Source organism: Dromaius novaehollandiae, chromosome 1, assembly GCF_036370855.1.
Source record: "Dromaius novaehollandiae isolate bDroNov1 chromosome 1, bDroNov1.hap1, whole genome shotgun sequence".
Lineage (NCBI taxonomy): Eukaryota > Metazoa > Chordata > Aves > Casuariiformes > Dromaiidae > Dromaius > Dromaius novaehollandiae.
In genome coordinates this window covers 136634570-136648689 of record NC_088098.1, presented here as the reverse complement: position 1 = coordinate 136648689, position 14120 = coordinate 136634570, and the positions used below count along the sequence as shown (strand labels likewise).

General features: G+C 40.1%; 1 protein-coding gene across 1 annotated transcript; it reads right to left on the bottom strand.

Annotated features, from left to right (window-relative positions):
• PIGA (phosphatidylinositol glycan anchor biosynthesis class A) lies at nucleotides 1-9730 on the bottom strand. The gene is made up of 6 exons (XM_026120778.2): nucleotides 9627-9730; nucleotides 8708-9372; nucleotides 8060-8192; nucleotides 6273-6405; nucleotides 4651-4857; nucleotides 1-2986 (listed from the first exon to the last, which is right to left on the bottom strand). The coding sequence occupies exons 2-6, from the start codon at nucleotides 9357-9359 to the stop codon at nucleotides 2666-2668; spliced, it is 1446 nt and encodes a 481-aa protein (XP_025976563.1). The 5' UTR covers nucleotides 9360-9372; nucleotides 9627-9730; the 3' UTR covers nucleotides 1-2665.
• Nucleotides 9731-14120: the final 4390 nt, after the last annotated feature.

The following is a 14120-nucleotide window of genomic DNA, read 5'->3' as shown; positions in this document are numbered from 1 at the left end:
TTAATATCAAAAGCAGAAAAATAAGTTTATTTTAAAAAGACAGAAAAACTTGAGCACAAAAATAAGTACATTACAGTGTAGTTATCTTCTTACAGACATATCCACATCCCCCAATAAACCATTTGGAAGATGAATCTTTTATTCATATTTTACATGATACTTGTTCTGGTTTAACATAGAATTTTCAATTATCAACATGCTGTCTATACATTAATTCATAGTGTATGCATATAATGTATTGGAACCATCAATTTCTCCCCTGTGCCTGTGAAATGGAATTTCATTGCAGATCCATTTAAGAAGTCCATCACCGAAATAAAGCTGGTAAAAACACTTCCAGGTGCACTATGTGGTCCCTTCTACGAAGGGGAGGAATGTGGCTTCTAAATAGAAGGTTTTAGGTACTCCCCACTCCTCCTCCATACACGAGGCTTTCCTCCATGCAAGACATTACTCAGTATCATTCTCTGTGTTGTAACATTTTCTCAGTATTTCAAAATGATCAAATGTTGTGTACAAGCACAACTGAAACATTTTTAATTTTTAAGTTTTTATTCATTTCTTGAATATATATTCCTAAAAAATATTAATTAATTCTGCCCACTTGTTTACAGTTACAATTTTGTTTTATTTAAGCCTTTCCATTTCACCTATTGCTTCTTTTGCTTTTGACAACTAGTGAATGATTCGGCTGCACCTTCCTTTACTTCACTGCATTAGGCAGGCAAGTGAATCAGTCCTGCAGAGAGCTATGTGCAATATAAGTTGCATTACTTGAGAAACAGTATAGCTGTAGTTAAACCATTTACAGATTAAATTTTTCTGGCCACTTGTGCAAAATGTTTTTTCAAATCAGTCATATTTATTGTAAGAGGTACAAACACCAGTCATGGGAAGCAGCAATAATTGAGTATATTTCTGTACTTTCTAATATTTGGGAACATACAATTAAAGAAATATCTATGCTTTATCACGAGGTAAAACTTTTAGATAATCTGTAAATTACACAGGACTATAACAAAGTCTTATTATGTTATACCTAAAAATGCAATGATCTGCACAAGAAAAAAATAAAATAAAATATTTTGAACAGATTCTCATTTTCCTGTCTAAACTTCAATTTGTGTTTGTAGATGTTGAGGGAAACAAAAAAAGAAATAAACCAGAATTAAAAAAAAAAAAAAAAAAAGAGGGTGGGGGGGGGGGGGGAGGAAGGCTTTTAAAAGTAAAATATTACCTTAATTCCACCTAGTTATCAATAATCTCTGTGGCACCATTGTAGCTGATCTCCACTTTGAATGTGCAGTTTAAAAAAATTCAAGTTGTAAGACAATACATATTGTATGTTAAATATCAAAAGCTAAAAAAGTCTAATAAAAGAAAATAGACTTTGTATATGACATGTATTTCACTATACCTTTCAGTGTTTCATGAAAACACGTTTGATTAAATTATAAAACAGCAGAAGTTAGGCTACTTACCTCTCAACAGAAACAAGACAACATTGACAGAGGTTGTGTTTTAAATACTACCCTTCAAGGGCTTGAAAACGATCTTTTCATATTGCACAGTTTTAATATTAATACAGTGTCCAAAATTACACTATGCACAGGGTCATAAAATCATAAAAGTTTTCAGTCCTTAGTGATGCTTGAAAGAGAAGTTAATCAAGTGCATCAGATGAGAGCAGTCCAAGAGCTATTTGATATAAACGTGAGAAGTCCTCTTGGCCTCTTCTCACCCATTCACATGTTCTTTCTATTGTCACAGGTATATATCTATACCTTACTTAGGGCTGCTAACAGTTGCAAGAAGCCATGTGTCTTGCATGACAAGTATATCTATTGGTTATTTCCATTTAAGGGATACTTTCCCCAAGAAGGTTCAACTTGCAGAACCTGCCTGACAGTGCCTTTGATGTGGTCTAGGTGAAATCACACACACTAAATATTGTCCCTCCCAGAGAGGGACTGAAATGCCATTTATGCCATAAGTGGGGGGAGGGGCGAAGAATATGATGATGCTTGTCCAGTCCTTCAGAAATTCTCCCTCTCTTACACGTGTCACTTCACACTTTGGCATAGACTACTGAAGGAGTTTTCAGCCCTGAGCTGATTCTGAAAGCTATATCATATTATGCTAATCTCTAAATAATATCATTCCTTCACCTATGTACTTAAGAAATAAAATAAAAAGAGCCATATGCTTTACTCCATTTTCATATGTGTAAGTGAATGGGACAAATTTAGCACTTCTGAAAATACCAAAAATCCATAATGAATCTGGGCATAGCAACAGGTTGATCTAATTCAGTCAGAGAAAGGAAGAACTATAAAATAAAGCTGCACAGGCAGAAGACTGTCACACTAGTAATTTTTGTGTTTTGATTTCCCAAATACCACAAAAGTTTATGTTCACTCTTTCTACAATATTCTAGTTGTGGAGAAAAATCTAATACTTTTGCCTCAATGACTTTTGACACCAAGCTGTGAAAATCCATGTTCTCTCCCAGCTTTAAGTGCAAAATAGATGTGCATAAATTTCCATGAGTTCAAAAACTAAATGAAACTTAATTCTAAATTGAGGTAGCACATTTAACCAAGCTTCTTTCCAAGAATTTCGGAAAGAAGCTGAAGAATTTTTAAAATGTCTCTATCAGAAAGCTTTAAACATTTAGTGAACAATGCTTTTTTATTTTTTTCCTCTCTCCACTTTGAGCATTGTAGGAATTCAAAATTTCTTCTTTAGCTCTTCCATTTTTACCAAGAAAATACTGTTTAGTCCATGCACCTTTAGGACCTGTGGCATCTATTGCAACATCAATAATGGAATCTGGAGTCATCCACCTCAGAAACACCAAGAAAAGAAAGTTCAAAACAGCAAAAAGAGCAAAAATATAACCAGTCACCGGGCCGCAGTGAGATATTAGTCTGTTGAGCCGCTCATCCATTGATAAAACCACTTCATCCGAAACCCTCTCATACACCTAAAGGAGAACATGAAGACAAAGTAAGATCTTAAGACAATGTTGCTTCTGCCTCAAAAGTCAGACAATACTTTGTCAGGGCGCAAAACGCATTACCTACTCCTAACTATTAGACTGGATGATACTGCCCACAAAAACTTTGTGGATTTTAAATGTTGATTTATGAATACTGTTCTAGAAATTTCATGAATTTACACAATTATTGGGGAGAAAAAGAAAAATGAAAAATGTTGTACTTTGTGACAGAACTCAAAAGTATTTTATTAAATAGGAAGGCAGCAAATTTAGCTCTCATCTAGTATTGCATACAGGTTTTTTTGAATTATTTCAATTAGCTTCTAATCTCATATTCACACCAGTCAGAGGAAAACAGAGTCTGAACATGCAATTACTATGTTTTCAGCACAAGGAAAGAGGAACTCATGGATGCATGGGCAATGTTCTAATCTCTGCATCTAAACAATCAAACAAATCAGAACAAGATACTGAGTTTTTATTTAAAGAAACACTAGTAATTTTTAGTATGGTAAAATTCAATTAATATGACAATCAAATACATCCTATTAGTGATTTGTTGATATACATATTAACCACAACTACTAAAAAAGTAGTCCTGTGTTTCACAGAACAGAAACAAATACCTACAATACATAAATCAAGAAGTCTTTAAGTATACAAAGAGCTGCGTCTCCTTCAGAACATTACAGACTTCATCCTACACATATGTTGATTATGAGCTAACCAACACCTGTCCTTTGTATAAAATAAGTTCTATGCATTCCTCTTCTAATTACACTAACATGTTCTTAAGAGTTTGGTTTCACTTTCTTAAAAAAAAAAAGTAAAAAAAAAGTCCCTCAATGTTTATATAAAACATTACAGTTGAAATGCTGATTGTAGTTACAAAAATTATGAAATGAATTGTAGTGAAAGCACTTGAAAGAAAAATCAGATACTGGTTGTGCATGATACCTCTTCAAGGAGGCTTATAACAGGGATATATATATTTGAGTAACACCACAAAGTAGGTTAAGCTACATGTGATTCGGCTATTCTCTTCCCTAAAACATAGCTGCTGAAGTCAGGAGTGACAGATCTCCATAGAAGTTGATAACAGCATTACAGTTAATTCCTCACTCACTGCACAGTTTCCACAGCAAAGCACAGTTCCAATTCTGAAATGTGACTTCAAAAGCTTGATAATATATTTTCATTACATCCACCGTTTATGTATATCTAGTTACGCCTACTGGTATTGAGAATGTAGCTATCTCTTAATTTTCTAAGCCACTTATGTTACACACAAAACTGTGTCAAGAACTCTTTCTTTTCCTTTTCATACATCTTACTGAGCATGTTTTCCAGTTATGCCAGGAGAGTTACTTACTGTGAAAGACTGTTAAAAAAAAAAAAAAAAAAAAAAAAGGTAGAAATGTAACTGAAGACACTATCTGTTCTTCAGAATGTTTACCAACTGTTATGGCACAAAAAGAAAGCGAATTGAAAAAAATCTAGCTGGGGCAGGTATATTTGGGCTAAAAGCACATATACTTGACAGGAAGCTCACTGAGAAATTACACAGAGAATGCACATAGTAATGTTTCAAAGAAGTCACTTTTCAGAACTGTACTTTAAGAAGGAAAAAAAAAGTGAGTTATACATACTTTCTCAGTTCTCTCTGCTACATTCCTCCATGTATAAAACGTCTTTACTTTATTATGAACAGTTTCCGGAGATGGCAACGTTCCTGATCTGAGCTGGGCAATGGCTTTTTCTAATCCATCACACAGAGATTTCACTGAGGGTTCACATAAAAGAATAAGATTTTCTGGAAGCACCTCAGGAATCCCACCAACTCGTGTACTCACCACCTTTGAAAGAAACAAAACAAACAGCACACAGGCTGCGTAACAGCAAAATGCAGTGATGATACTGTTATTACACTGTTTGGATGCACTACTTAAGAGGAAGAGGAAAAAAAAAATTCAATTATTAGATGCCATGAAGGCTAAGACTGATATTATGTTTCAGGAATTTTACCTCCATCAAAACTGAAGGTCTAGGCCTTAGAGAAGACCTAGCGTAGCAGGTCACCTGTAACTACATTCAGAATGATTCTTTGGTAGCATGGTGAAACAGAAGACTTTATCTAGTGAGTATTTTGTGAGACAGTTATCCTTCCTAAAGGTGTTTGTCACAGCATGCAACTAAATCTGTGTAATTGGATTTTGGACTTTCTGTCCATAGTCCCTCATGGAAACTACAATGTCTACTTGGAGAGGACAGTTTTACTACATCCACCTTCAGTTTCTGGTTTCTAGGCTACTGAACATTTACAACAATTTCTTTAAAAGTTCAGTAATTTTAATTTGAATTATTAAAGGGAAGTAAGATGCTAGTAAGATTCATGTTATGTTATAATCTGTAAACAGTAGGCAACAATAAGAAAACTGCAGAACTTTCCCAGTTCTAGAGAGAAAAATAGATGATTGGGCAGCAGCTAGGTAGTAACTGCTATCAAAGAATATTGGATTGGGGGAAAAAAAAAAAAAGTCTCTCACATTTTCTGTACTTCTTGTATATTAGATACTCTCAACAGTCTACTTTCTTTTTTTAAAAAAATGCTTCTTTAGACTATAATATGAACATCTCAGTTCTTTAAGAGCTGTTAATTTTTTTTTTAGTTAATGTAAGCTATAGATTAATGAGCAAGGGCATTATTGTAAATGCTCCAGTGTTACTTCTCTCTCCCTCTTCTCTATCTGGAATCCCTACGTGGTAAGGCAAATACATCCTCAGCCAAAATAAGACAATTGATGTCAGTTCTTTGTTTAGGAAGAAAACAGCTGTAATACAATAGTTTATCCTGGCAATTCAATAGTCCTGACTGGCCAAAGTCAGCCATGCTCATGAGCCATTTTTCTCCAAATCCTCATTAAATAGCATCAAAGTAAACCTTTATAAAAAAAAACTACCCCAAAACTCTGTAAAGGAGTACATACAAAAGAGCATTTTGGAGAGGCAGTCTGGTTAGTTCAGAGAACTGAGAGTTAGCAGATCTACATGTTATTCCCAATTCTGCACAAGTTTCTTCTGGGAGCTTGAGCAGTTTCAGTTAACCCTTCTGTCTCAGCTTCCAGGTGATCTGTAAATGGGGATAATATTTGCTCACCTTTGTAAAGGCAGAGCCTCAGATGAAATGCAATGTCACAAGCATATGTTACTAAATCAAGAACTTTGTTTAAAATGGATACATGGGCTCTATACAGCCAAAATCTTTTCTTACCTGTAAACCACAGCTTGCTGCTTCCACAATTGCCATACAAAAGGCCTCAGTGAGAGAAGTATTGAGAAAAATGTGCCCCTGGACTAGGACGTTTCTAACATCCTGGTGTTCCAAGGCTCCTAGAAGACGCACCCTGCATATAAGAGAAAGTAAAAGACAGCCACTAGATTTGCACTGTAAACATGCTATATAATATTACCATATACTGAAAAATGTATAGTTCCCACAGTATGCACATACATAGAGAAGCAACACAGATACCTTTGTTCTGGTTTCTTTACATTTTTACCAGCAATAAAAAAAATACAAGACTCTGCTTTTTATTTCTACACTTGGGGGGGGGGGGGAGGGAACACCACAAAAATGAAGCTGGGGAGAGGGTTGTTCTGTTTTGTTTTAATGGCAACTACCTTCAAAACATCGCTACTGTGCTGTGACAGTACTGATTTATGCAGTTAATAATTAAGATTTGTCATCATTTCTTTGTTTGGATGTATTATATAAATTTGCAATGTGAGGTCTGATCAATTTCGAAGTCTGAGGGGAAAAAAAGTGTTTAGGACATGGGTGATCAGGACCTATTATGTTGAGGCAAGACTGGGAAACCAGAAGACGGAGAAGAGTAATACTAACAGACAATTTTATCTTCCATGCTGGAGGAAGCAGAGGGAGGAATCATTAGACTGAAGTACAGAATGGGCAACAGAAGATAAAGGCCCTACAGTGAGGGATGCAGAACACTTGACACAAGAGAACACTGGAGAGCGAAAGTCTCTGCAGTAGATGCATTTGTGAGGATGGCCACGAAGTTTCGTAACAGAAGGCTACCCAGAGCCTCTCCTCTCCAGTGAGCCAGAAGCAGCAACAAAGTAGGCAAATTTCTTGGATAGTATTCACCTAGTCACTATGCATTACATATTTACTTCAAAAGAATATAAGTTAGCTTTTGTTTGTCCACAGATCTTCTAAAAAGCACACTGGGAACATATTATTCTAGAATATACGTGAATAACTAGATAAAGCTAAGGATATCCTAATTCTGATGAAAGTTGTATTTCCAACTTTTGGTAGGAGAGAGTAAGAAAAACTGTTTTGTTTTTAAAAGATGCACCTCCACCCCCAAATACTTAAAAAGCAGTAAAAAGGAAATGGAAAATTAAGAACCTTGTATTTGCTATACAACATTTTGAACGAAAACAAAACATAAAAATCCCAAAGAAATATATACATACATATATGTCATAGAAACAGCTTGGTAACACAGTAGCACCTACAGGTGTCTTTGTAGCACCACAAAAATTCATACTAGGTAAGTACTACCCTGAAAAGTTTGATTTAAAAGTAAAATAAATGAAACAAAGCAGAGATGACAACAAAGAAGATTCCAGAATTACTAGCAGTCATCCTCATGAGCAGCTGTCACACCAACTAGCTGCCTAACACCATGTATCATTACACAATAATATAGCAAATGTAATCTGAACCTCACAATTTCAGAGATGAATGTGAATAAACACATGTCTAATTCAGATTTTTTCTGAGTCATCTGAAGGTTCCCACAAGGTCTATTTGTATGAATCAGTTTGCAAGATCATCGTCCAACTCTTAAGTGTTCAATCAGTGACTGCTGTATCTGTCTTGCCCTCAGTGGTTCTCCTCTTCTCCACCAGCTTAAGTTTTTTGATTTCTTTCTTTGCGGGGGAGCAGGGGAGGGACAGGAGGAGAGCTGCTGCTGTCTTCCCCACCCCAAAGTACATTAAAGGATCATAAACATGCATAGAACAAACCTGTCATGTAGCTGGTATCTTTCCCGGACTTCTTCCAGAATGATTCGCTTTGGTCCTTCTCCTCCAACTAAGAAATGTAAATCTGGATATTTCTGACAGAGCTCAGGAATTATACCGCTAAGCAAATCTATACCTAAGAGTTCAAAATTTAAAACAAGCTGTTACTGTATTTGATTTTAGAACTTATCGTAATGTAGCCTACTGTTATGACTCTGTTGGGGTGGGGGTGGGGGAAGCCATGGTCTCAGAAGGACAGTTGTACTGCTGGACATAAAATTATGAAAAAAGACAACACCTGACGTATTAGGAGACAAAAATGAAAAAAAAAATCACTCAAGTTCTTGTTGCTTGATTAAAAACAGCAGTAAAAACACTCCTAATAGAATGCATAGTTTGGGGTCTAAACCTTGTTCCCAATATAAACCATTTTACAAATGTCAGTTTTCGAGATCTTCAATTTTTCAGAAGATATAGACCTCAAAACCCCAAGTGTGCAGACTGAAATGTGCATTTCTTCTTCTTGAATGCATAGACAGAAAAATTCTGAACCTTCACCTCACAAAATAGTGAAACTGTCATTTCACATTTCCATACCATAGATATGGATATCAAAAAACCAAAATACACTTACATTTTGGCCCCCATTACCTTTTCTGTAAACAAGTCTGCTGACAACAACAATCGTTATTGTACTGTCATCCCTTCTTGATGGGTCTGGAGTGAAGTCAGTGGGGTCCACAGCATTAGGGATGACAGAGACTATCTGAGGATCCAGAGCTGCTCTCAGCACTGTGTTTTCCTTACTTGTATAAGAGACACAGATTATGTGGTTTGTATCGCACAGGGACACAGTCAGAAGTTTGTTGGTTAGCACTGAGCTGACATCCGCAAACCCAAAGAGAGAGTGGTCCGTGAACACGGTCCGCAGCCCCATGGACTTGGCATGGAAGAGCGCATCATGGGCCATGGCAGAGAAGGAGCTGTGGGCATGGACGATGGTGACCCTCTCTCGCACAAATATGTACCTGAGCAGAGGCAGGCTGTGGAAGAGCGTCGTGGCTGTGGACTGGTTGTACATCACCTTCAGGGGCAAGTAGTAGACCTTCAGCCCGTTGGTGAGGTAGCGGATGCCTTTGCGGGTCCCGTAGGCATGGGTGACCACCAGGACCTTGTGGCCCCGCTCGATGAGACACTGCGACAGCTGGTAGATGTGGCTCTCCACGCCCCCCATGTTGGGGTAGAAGAAGTCCGACACCATGCAGACGCTGTGCGCCCGCCGCGCCGGCCCCCCGGCCGCCATCCCCGGCCCGCGCCTGCGGGGGCAACCACGAGGCGCCGTCACTCGCTGACAGGAGCTCGGCCGCCCGCGGGGCCCCCGCCGCCGGGCTCCGCCATTTCCCCAAGCGGGCCGCGCCGCACCCCGGCAGGGCCAACGGCCGCCGCCGAGGAGCGGCCCCGCGGCCCCTTTAAGAGGGCGATCACCCCGGGCAACCGAGCCGCCTCGAGGGAGCTGGGGGGGGGGGGGGGGCGCGTGTGGCCGCGCGCGCGCGCGCATGCACGCACGTACCTGCTGGCTGCCGGCGCTCCCCAGGCACCGCCCGGCGCCCTCCCATTTCCGGGCACGGCCGCCGTCACCACGGCAACCCCGCGGCCTGCCTCTTCCTTTTTCCCGGCGGCCCGTCAGGCGGGAAAAGAAGCGGCCAATCGGAGTGGCCTCGGGACGCTGGGCGCGCGGCGGAGAGCACGGACGTGACAGAAGCGTGCGCCCCGCCCAACGCTAGCGTTAACTCTTCTCTCGCGGCCGGGCGGGACGGGGGAAGCGGAGTGCTGGTGCGGGCGGCGCGGGGCGGGGCCGGCTGTTAGGCGGCGTGGGCGGGGGGGAGGGGAGCGGAGTCCTGGCGCGGGGGCGGCCATTAGGCGCCGCGGGCGGGGGAGGTTACTGCTTTGCCCTCTTCCTCATCGCCTTCCTAATAAATCCTGGTTCTGGCCTGAGCCGTTGTAGTGTGAATGTACTTTAGCTTCTTTTACGTCCCCTGCTCAGTTCCCTCCAGACTTCCCCTTTCCAAGGGCAGCACTGCTTTTTGCTGCCCTTGGCTGCCTCTTGAGCCCCAAGTTGCCCTGTGTGAGCCAGTCAGGAGCCTATCACACACCCCTCCCTCATATCCAGCCAGGCACCTGCCAGGAGGTGCTATGCCACCTGGGGTGGGCAGGCTCCCCCCTGAGACATGCAGGTAGGTAAGGGCCTTGAGGCTTACCCTCAGTATCTCTGTTGTTTTAGCTATGCTCCCATGCCCCAGGGCGAAGGATGCTCTGTCCACTCTCCTAAAACAGCATGGACAACACTGCAGTGGAAAATCTGCCTTAGTAGGTTGCTGTCAAAAAATCTGGTACACACCTGGTCCAGTCCTGTTAGTCCAAAGTCTATGAAAAAGTGAACTGCACAGTGTAAAATAACAGAATTGTTTTGAAACTTCTAAGGCTGCTTTTTTTCTCCCCTCCCTGATGGGGAAGTTTTTCAGATTCAGTCTTTGGCTTTATCAGTCACAGCAGGAACTCCAAAGATGTTCTCAAGTCTTTGCCATGAGTGCTTGAAACTTACTCTTTGTAACGGAAAATAAAAATAATGTGATTCTTATGAGCAGTCTAGGAGGTTGAACTTTGAGAAATAAAACCGAATACTGTAAGATTTGCTATAAAACCTGAGCTGGCCTCTCTTGGCTGTGTATTTCGTGCCTCCTCAAAAAGGTTTGGAATCAGCTAGCACCAACTCCAGCACAGGCTCACCTGTTAATCACTGGCAAGAACGGATATTATCACCACAAGCTAGTGTTGTTCATGCCTTTCCTATATGTTCCCAAAATTATGTTCGGCAGCTGCTTCTCCTGGGTAAGATTTCTGATATGAATTTTGCCCAGTTCAGTCTTATCATCACTCCTATGCAATTATCTGTGTTATTAGTAACAGTACTAACTGATACAGACTAAAGTGCTGGTTGGGTTATAGGTTGGATTAAAACTTGGACAGATCAAGCTTGGAGGTGGTCATCTGGAGAAAGATAGAGGAAGAAATCAAGCACTTAATTTTGGGCACTGAAAGTGCTGAAAGGGGTTGGTGTGCTTAATAAGAAAGCCACCACTTTGACTTCCTGCTGTGTTCAGAGAGACAATAACTGGTATTGCTCCATCTGACTTCGTCATCGCTCGTAAGTGGAACGCCTGGCAAGGACCTGAGTTTCAGGATGAGAAGCTGAATGTGAGGCCAGAAGGGATAAGGCTGCTGACCTGCGGCAGCAGGTATCCTGCTGTAAAGCAAAGGGCCAGGGGACCAGTGGGCCATTTGGGTCTTATTTCTCTGCAGAAGTGGGAGTCTGGATATAAAGCAGTTGCTTTGAATTAAATGGAGAGACCAAAGTAGTGCCAATAGAAGGAGGAAAGCACTTTGATATTCTCAGCTCCAGCACCCCACCAAATGATGTCTGGTAATTCACATTAGTAAGCTGCCTCAGGGTCAGGCTGCCCTGAAGAATCAAACTGTAGTAGTTACTGCATTTTTAGCTGTCAGAAAAAAAAACACTTTTGTTTTTGCCGATTTGGAAAAGAATTTATTTTCTTTTTAGACTGGCTACTATTGATAACAAACTTCTTGTGTGCTGTCTAGAGAAACTGTAATTCTTTGTATGTGAGCTTTGCAAAATCCACAGAGAATCCTAACTGGCATACAACATAGCAGCCCCTCTCTTCAGCAAAGGAAGTGGAATTTGACACAGTCCGTAAGCTATTGCTGTCCACTGTGCAAAGTCAAGACGCTGACACTGATTCACAAAACCTTCCACAGGATAGAACCATATTATCTCAGAAATCTCCCTTTTTGCCATAGGAGCCATGATTTTGGGGCCCTCTGTATTTATCTGAACGTTGGACCGAATACAGAGCTTTCTCAACAGTTGGCCATAAACTCTGGAATGTCTTTTTAAAGGTCAGGAAAAGTAGTATGGCTAAGGTTTCCTGCCTTTGATCCCTGCATGTTAACTGTGATGTTCTGACATCTATGTTGTACATTAAACATGGCTAATTATGTTTAATGTCATATCACTGGCCCAATGCAATCCCACATACACCATCAGCCTCCTTCCACTGTCATCTTTAGATGATCCTGAAAAAATTATGTCTACCAAGAAGCTTAGGAAAAACCCTAAAAGAAAGGAAAGGAATCTTTGCTACTGCAGACTTGGCAAATATATTGATAAATTTTCTATCCACAATTGTTTCACAAGGACAGGGTACATTTTCCCAGTCTATATTGTTGTGTTGTTTATTCATAAAGTTGTAACTGATTCAGGGCAGATCCAGAGTCTATCCTGCCCTGATAAGAGGTGAAACTGTTGGTGAAGGGACCAACAGCTGAAGAGAGAATCAAATTTGCTTCCTTTCTAAATGCCAAAGCTTGATCCATTCATTCCCTCATTTAAAGTACATACAAGGTCAAAGTAAGACTGTGGGATATGTAAAGTAGAGAGTAAAGACGTTAAACCAGTGACAGCATAAAAATGATTGCCTCTAAGCCTGGTTCTAGAATGCTCCCTAAAGCACCCTCATAAATTGAGTTAATGGAGAGAAAAGATAGAAGAGACTTAAAGAGACTCCTGTGGTTTTGTACTGCAAGCAGATGTCATCTTGCCTCAAGGAGAGCAGTTTAGTATTCTTGAAAATAAAGGAAAACTTTATGCCCGGTACTGTACTATATCATTTCCCTCTCAGCTTCCCCTCATGCTGAGGTCTGTTATGCTGCCCTCAACCTCATGTGCAACATGGATTCCATTTCATGTTTTCCTAGAGCAAAAAATATCAGTTTGGTGGAGTAGCTTTTCTAGGTGGATAAGCTGATGTATTACAATTTCTGCAGAGTTCATTTAATGTGCACCACCCATTTTTACAGAAATAGTAAGTGAAATCTCTATATTTAACAAAATTTTGTATATACACTTCTGTGAGTCTCAAAAAAGAAAATCATGCATTGGAACTTAATTTAACACATTTGTTCATAGCTGACATGTCTAAAGTACATGGTTTTATTGCTTCAAAACATCAGTAGTTCATAAAAAAGATGATCAGTTGTTCACAAAGTAACTCACAAAAAAGCTGTCGAGCAGTGCTGTTACAGAGCCTGATACCATGGCTAGGTAGCAATGGTGCTGCTGGAAAAAAAATGTTAGGAGGTAGAAGAGTGATCTGACAGTGAATACACAACCAGCTCAAAGTGAAGGAAATTTTCTTTCGTCATACTGAGGAAAGCAGAAACTACTTTAAGCCCCAAATGGAGAACATAATGAAATAGTACTGTCAGGTGGAGACTCAGGGCCTGTAGTCACTAGCGTGGAGCAAGGTGAAACCAAGCAAGGAGATGACCAGGAACAGCCCAGTATGCTGTTTGAAAAAACATAGTGTTTTACTCTCTGATCATGATGGAATTACATATATTCGGTTGTGAGGAGGGAATCAGTATTTGGAGCTTTTGTTTTGAAGGAAAGGAGGAACACTCCTTCTATTTTGATTGCTTTTATATGCTAATTAAGACTGGAGAGCCTGTCACTTCTAAGGCTCCTACAAATAGGGAGTGAGGGACCAACTGTCTACTTTAGCAGTTATTTTTCATGGTCGGGAGTGAATATGATGTAACAGGTTCCTTTAATACCTTAAAAAGGTTGATGCTGTCTGGTTTCCATTGTTATACCGTCAGTCTTGTATCTGGCTGCAATACCACCCAAAAAGCAGTCAAGAAAAATCATGACTTCCTTATTCAAGGTTTTCTTACAGTCTGGCTCCCGTATTGAGGAAAACCTGCAGAATCTGGATGAGATGACATGTTAATGTGCTTTTTAAAATAAAGTGTTCAAGGTGAAAGGTTAATAAACTGCATTGCAGTCCATGAAGGAAATGACAATTAAATGCAAACTGTAAAAAATGGCTCCTTGCCTTTAAGTCAGTTTTCTCTCTTAGATTCCAGAAAGTTGTTTCTCCATTTTGCAGGCACATATCCCTTCCAAGCAGGATATCCAGGGCAG

Coding starts and splice junctions, on each gene's coding strand:
- PIGA (XM_026120778.2), bottom strand. CDS start 9,359: ATGGCGGCCGGGGGGCCGGCGCGGCGGGCGCACAGCGTCTGCATGGTG. Junction 8,193..8,707: donor CAGACTTGTTTACAGAAAAG/GTAATGGGGGCC, acceptor TTGAACTCTTAG/GTATAGATTTGCTTAGCGGT. Junction 4,858..6,272: donor CAGCAAGCTGTGGTTTACAG/GTAAGAAAAGAT, acceptor TTTCTTTCAAAG/GTGGTGAGTACACGAGTTGG.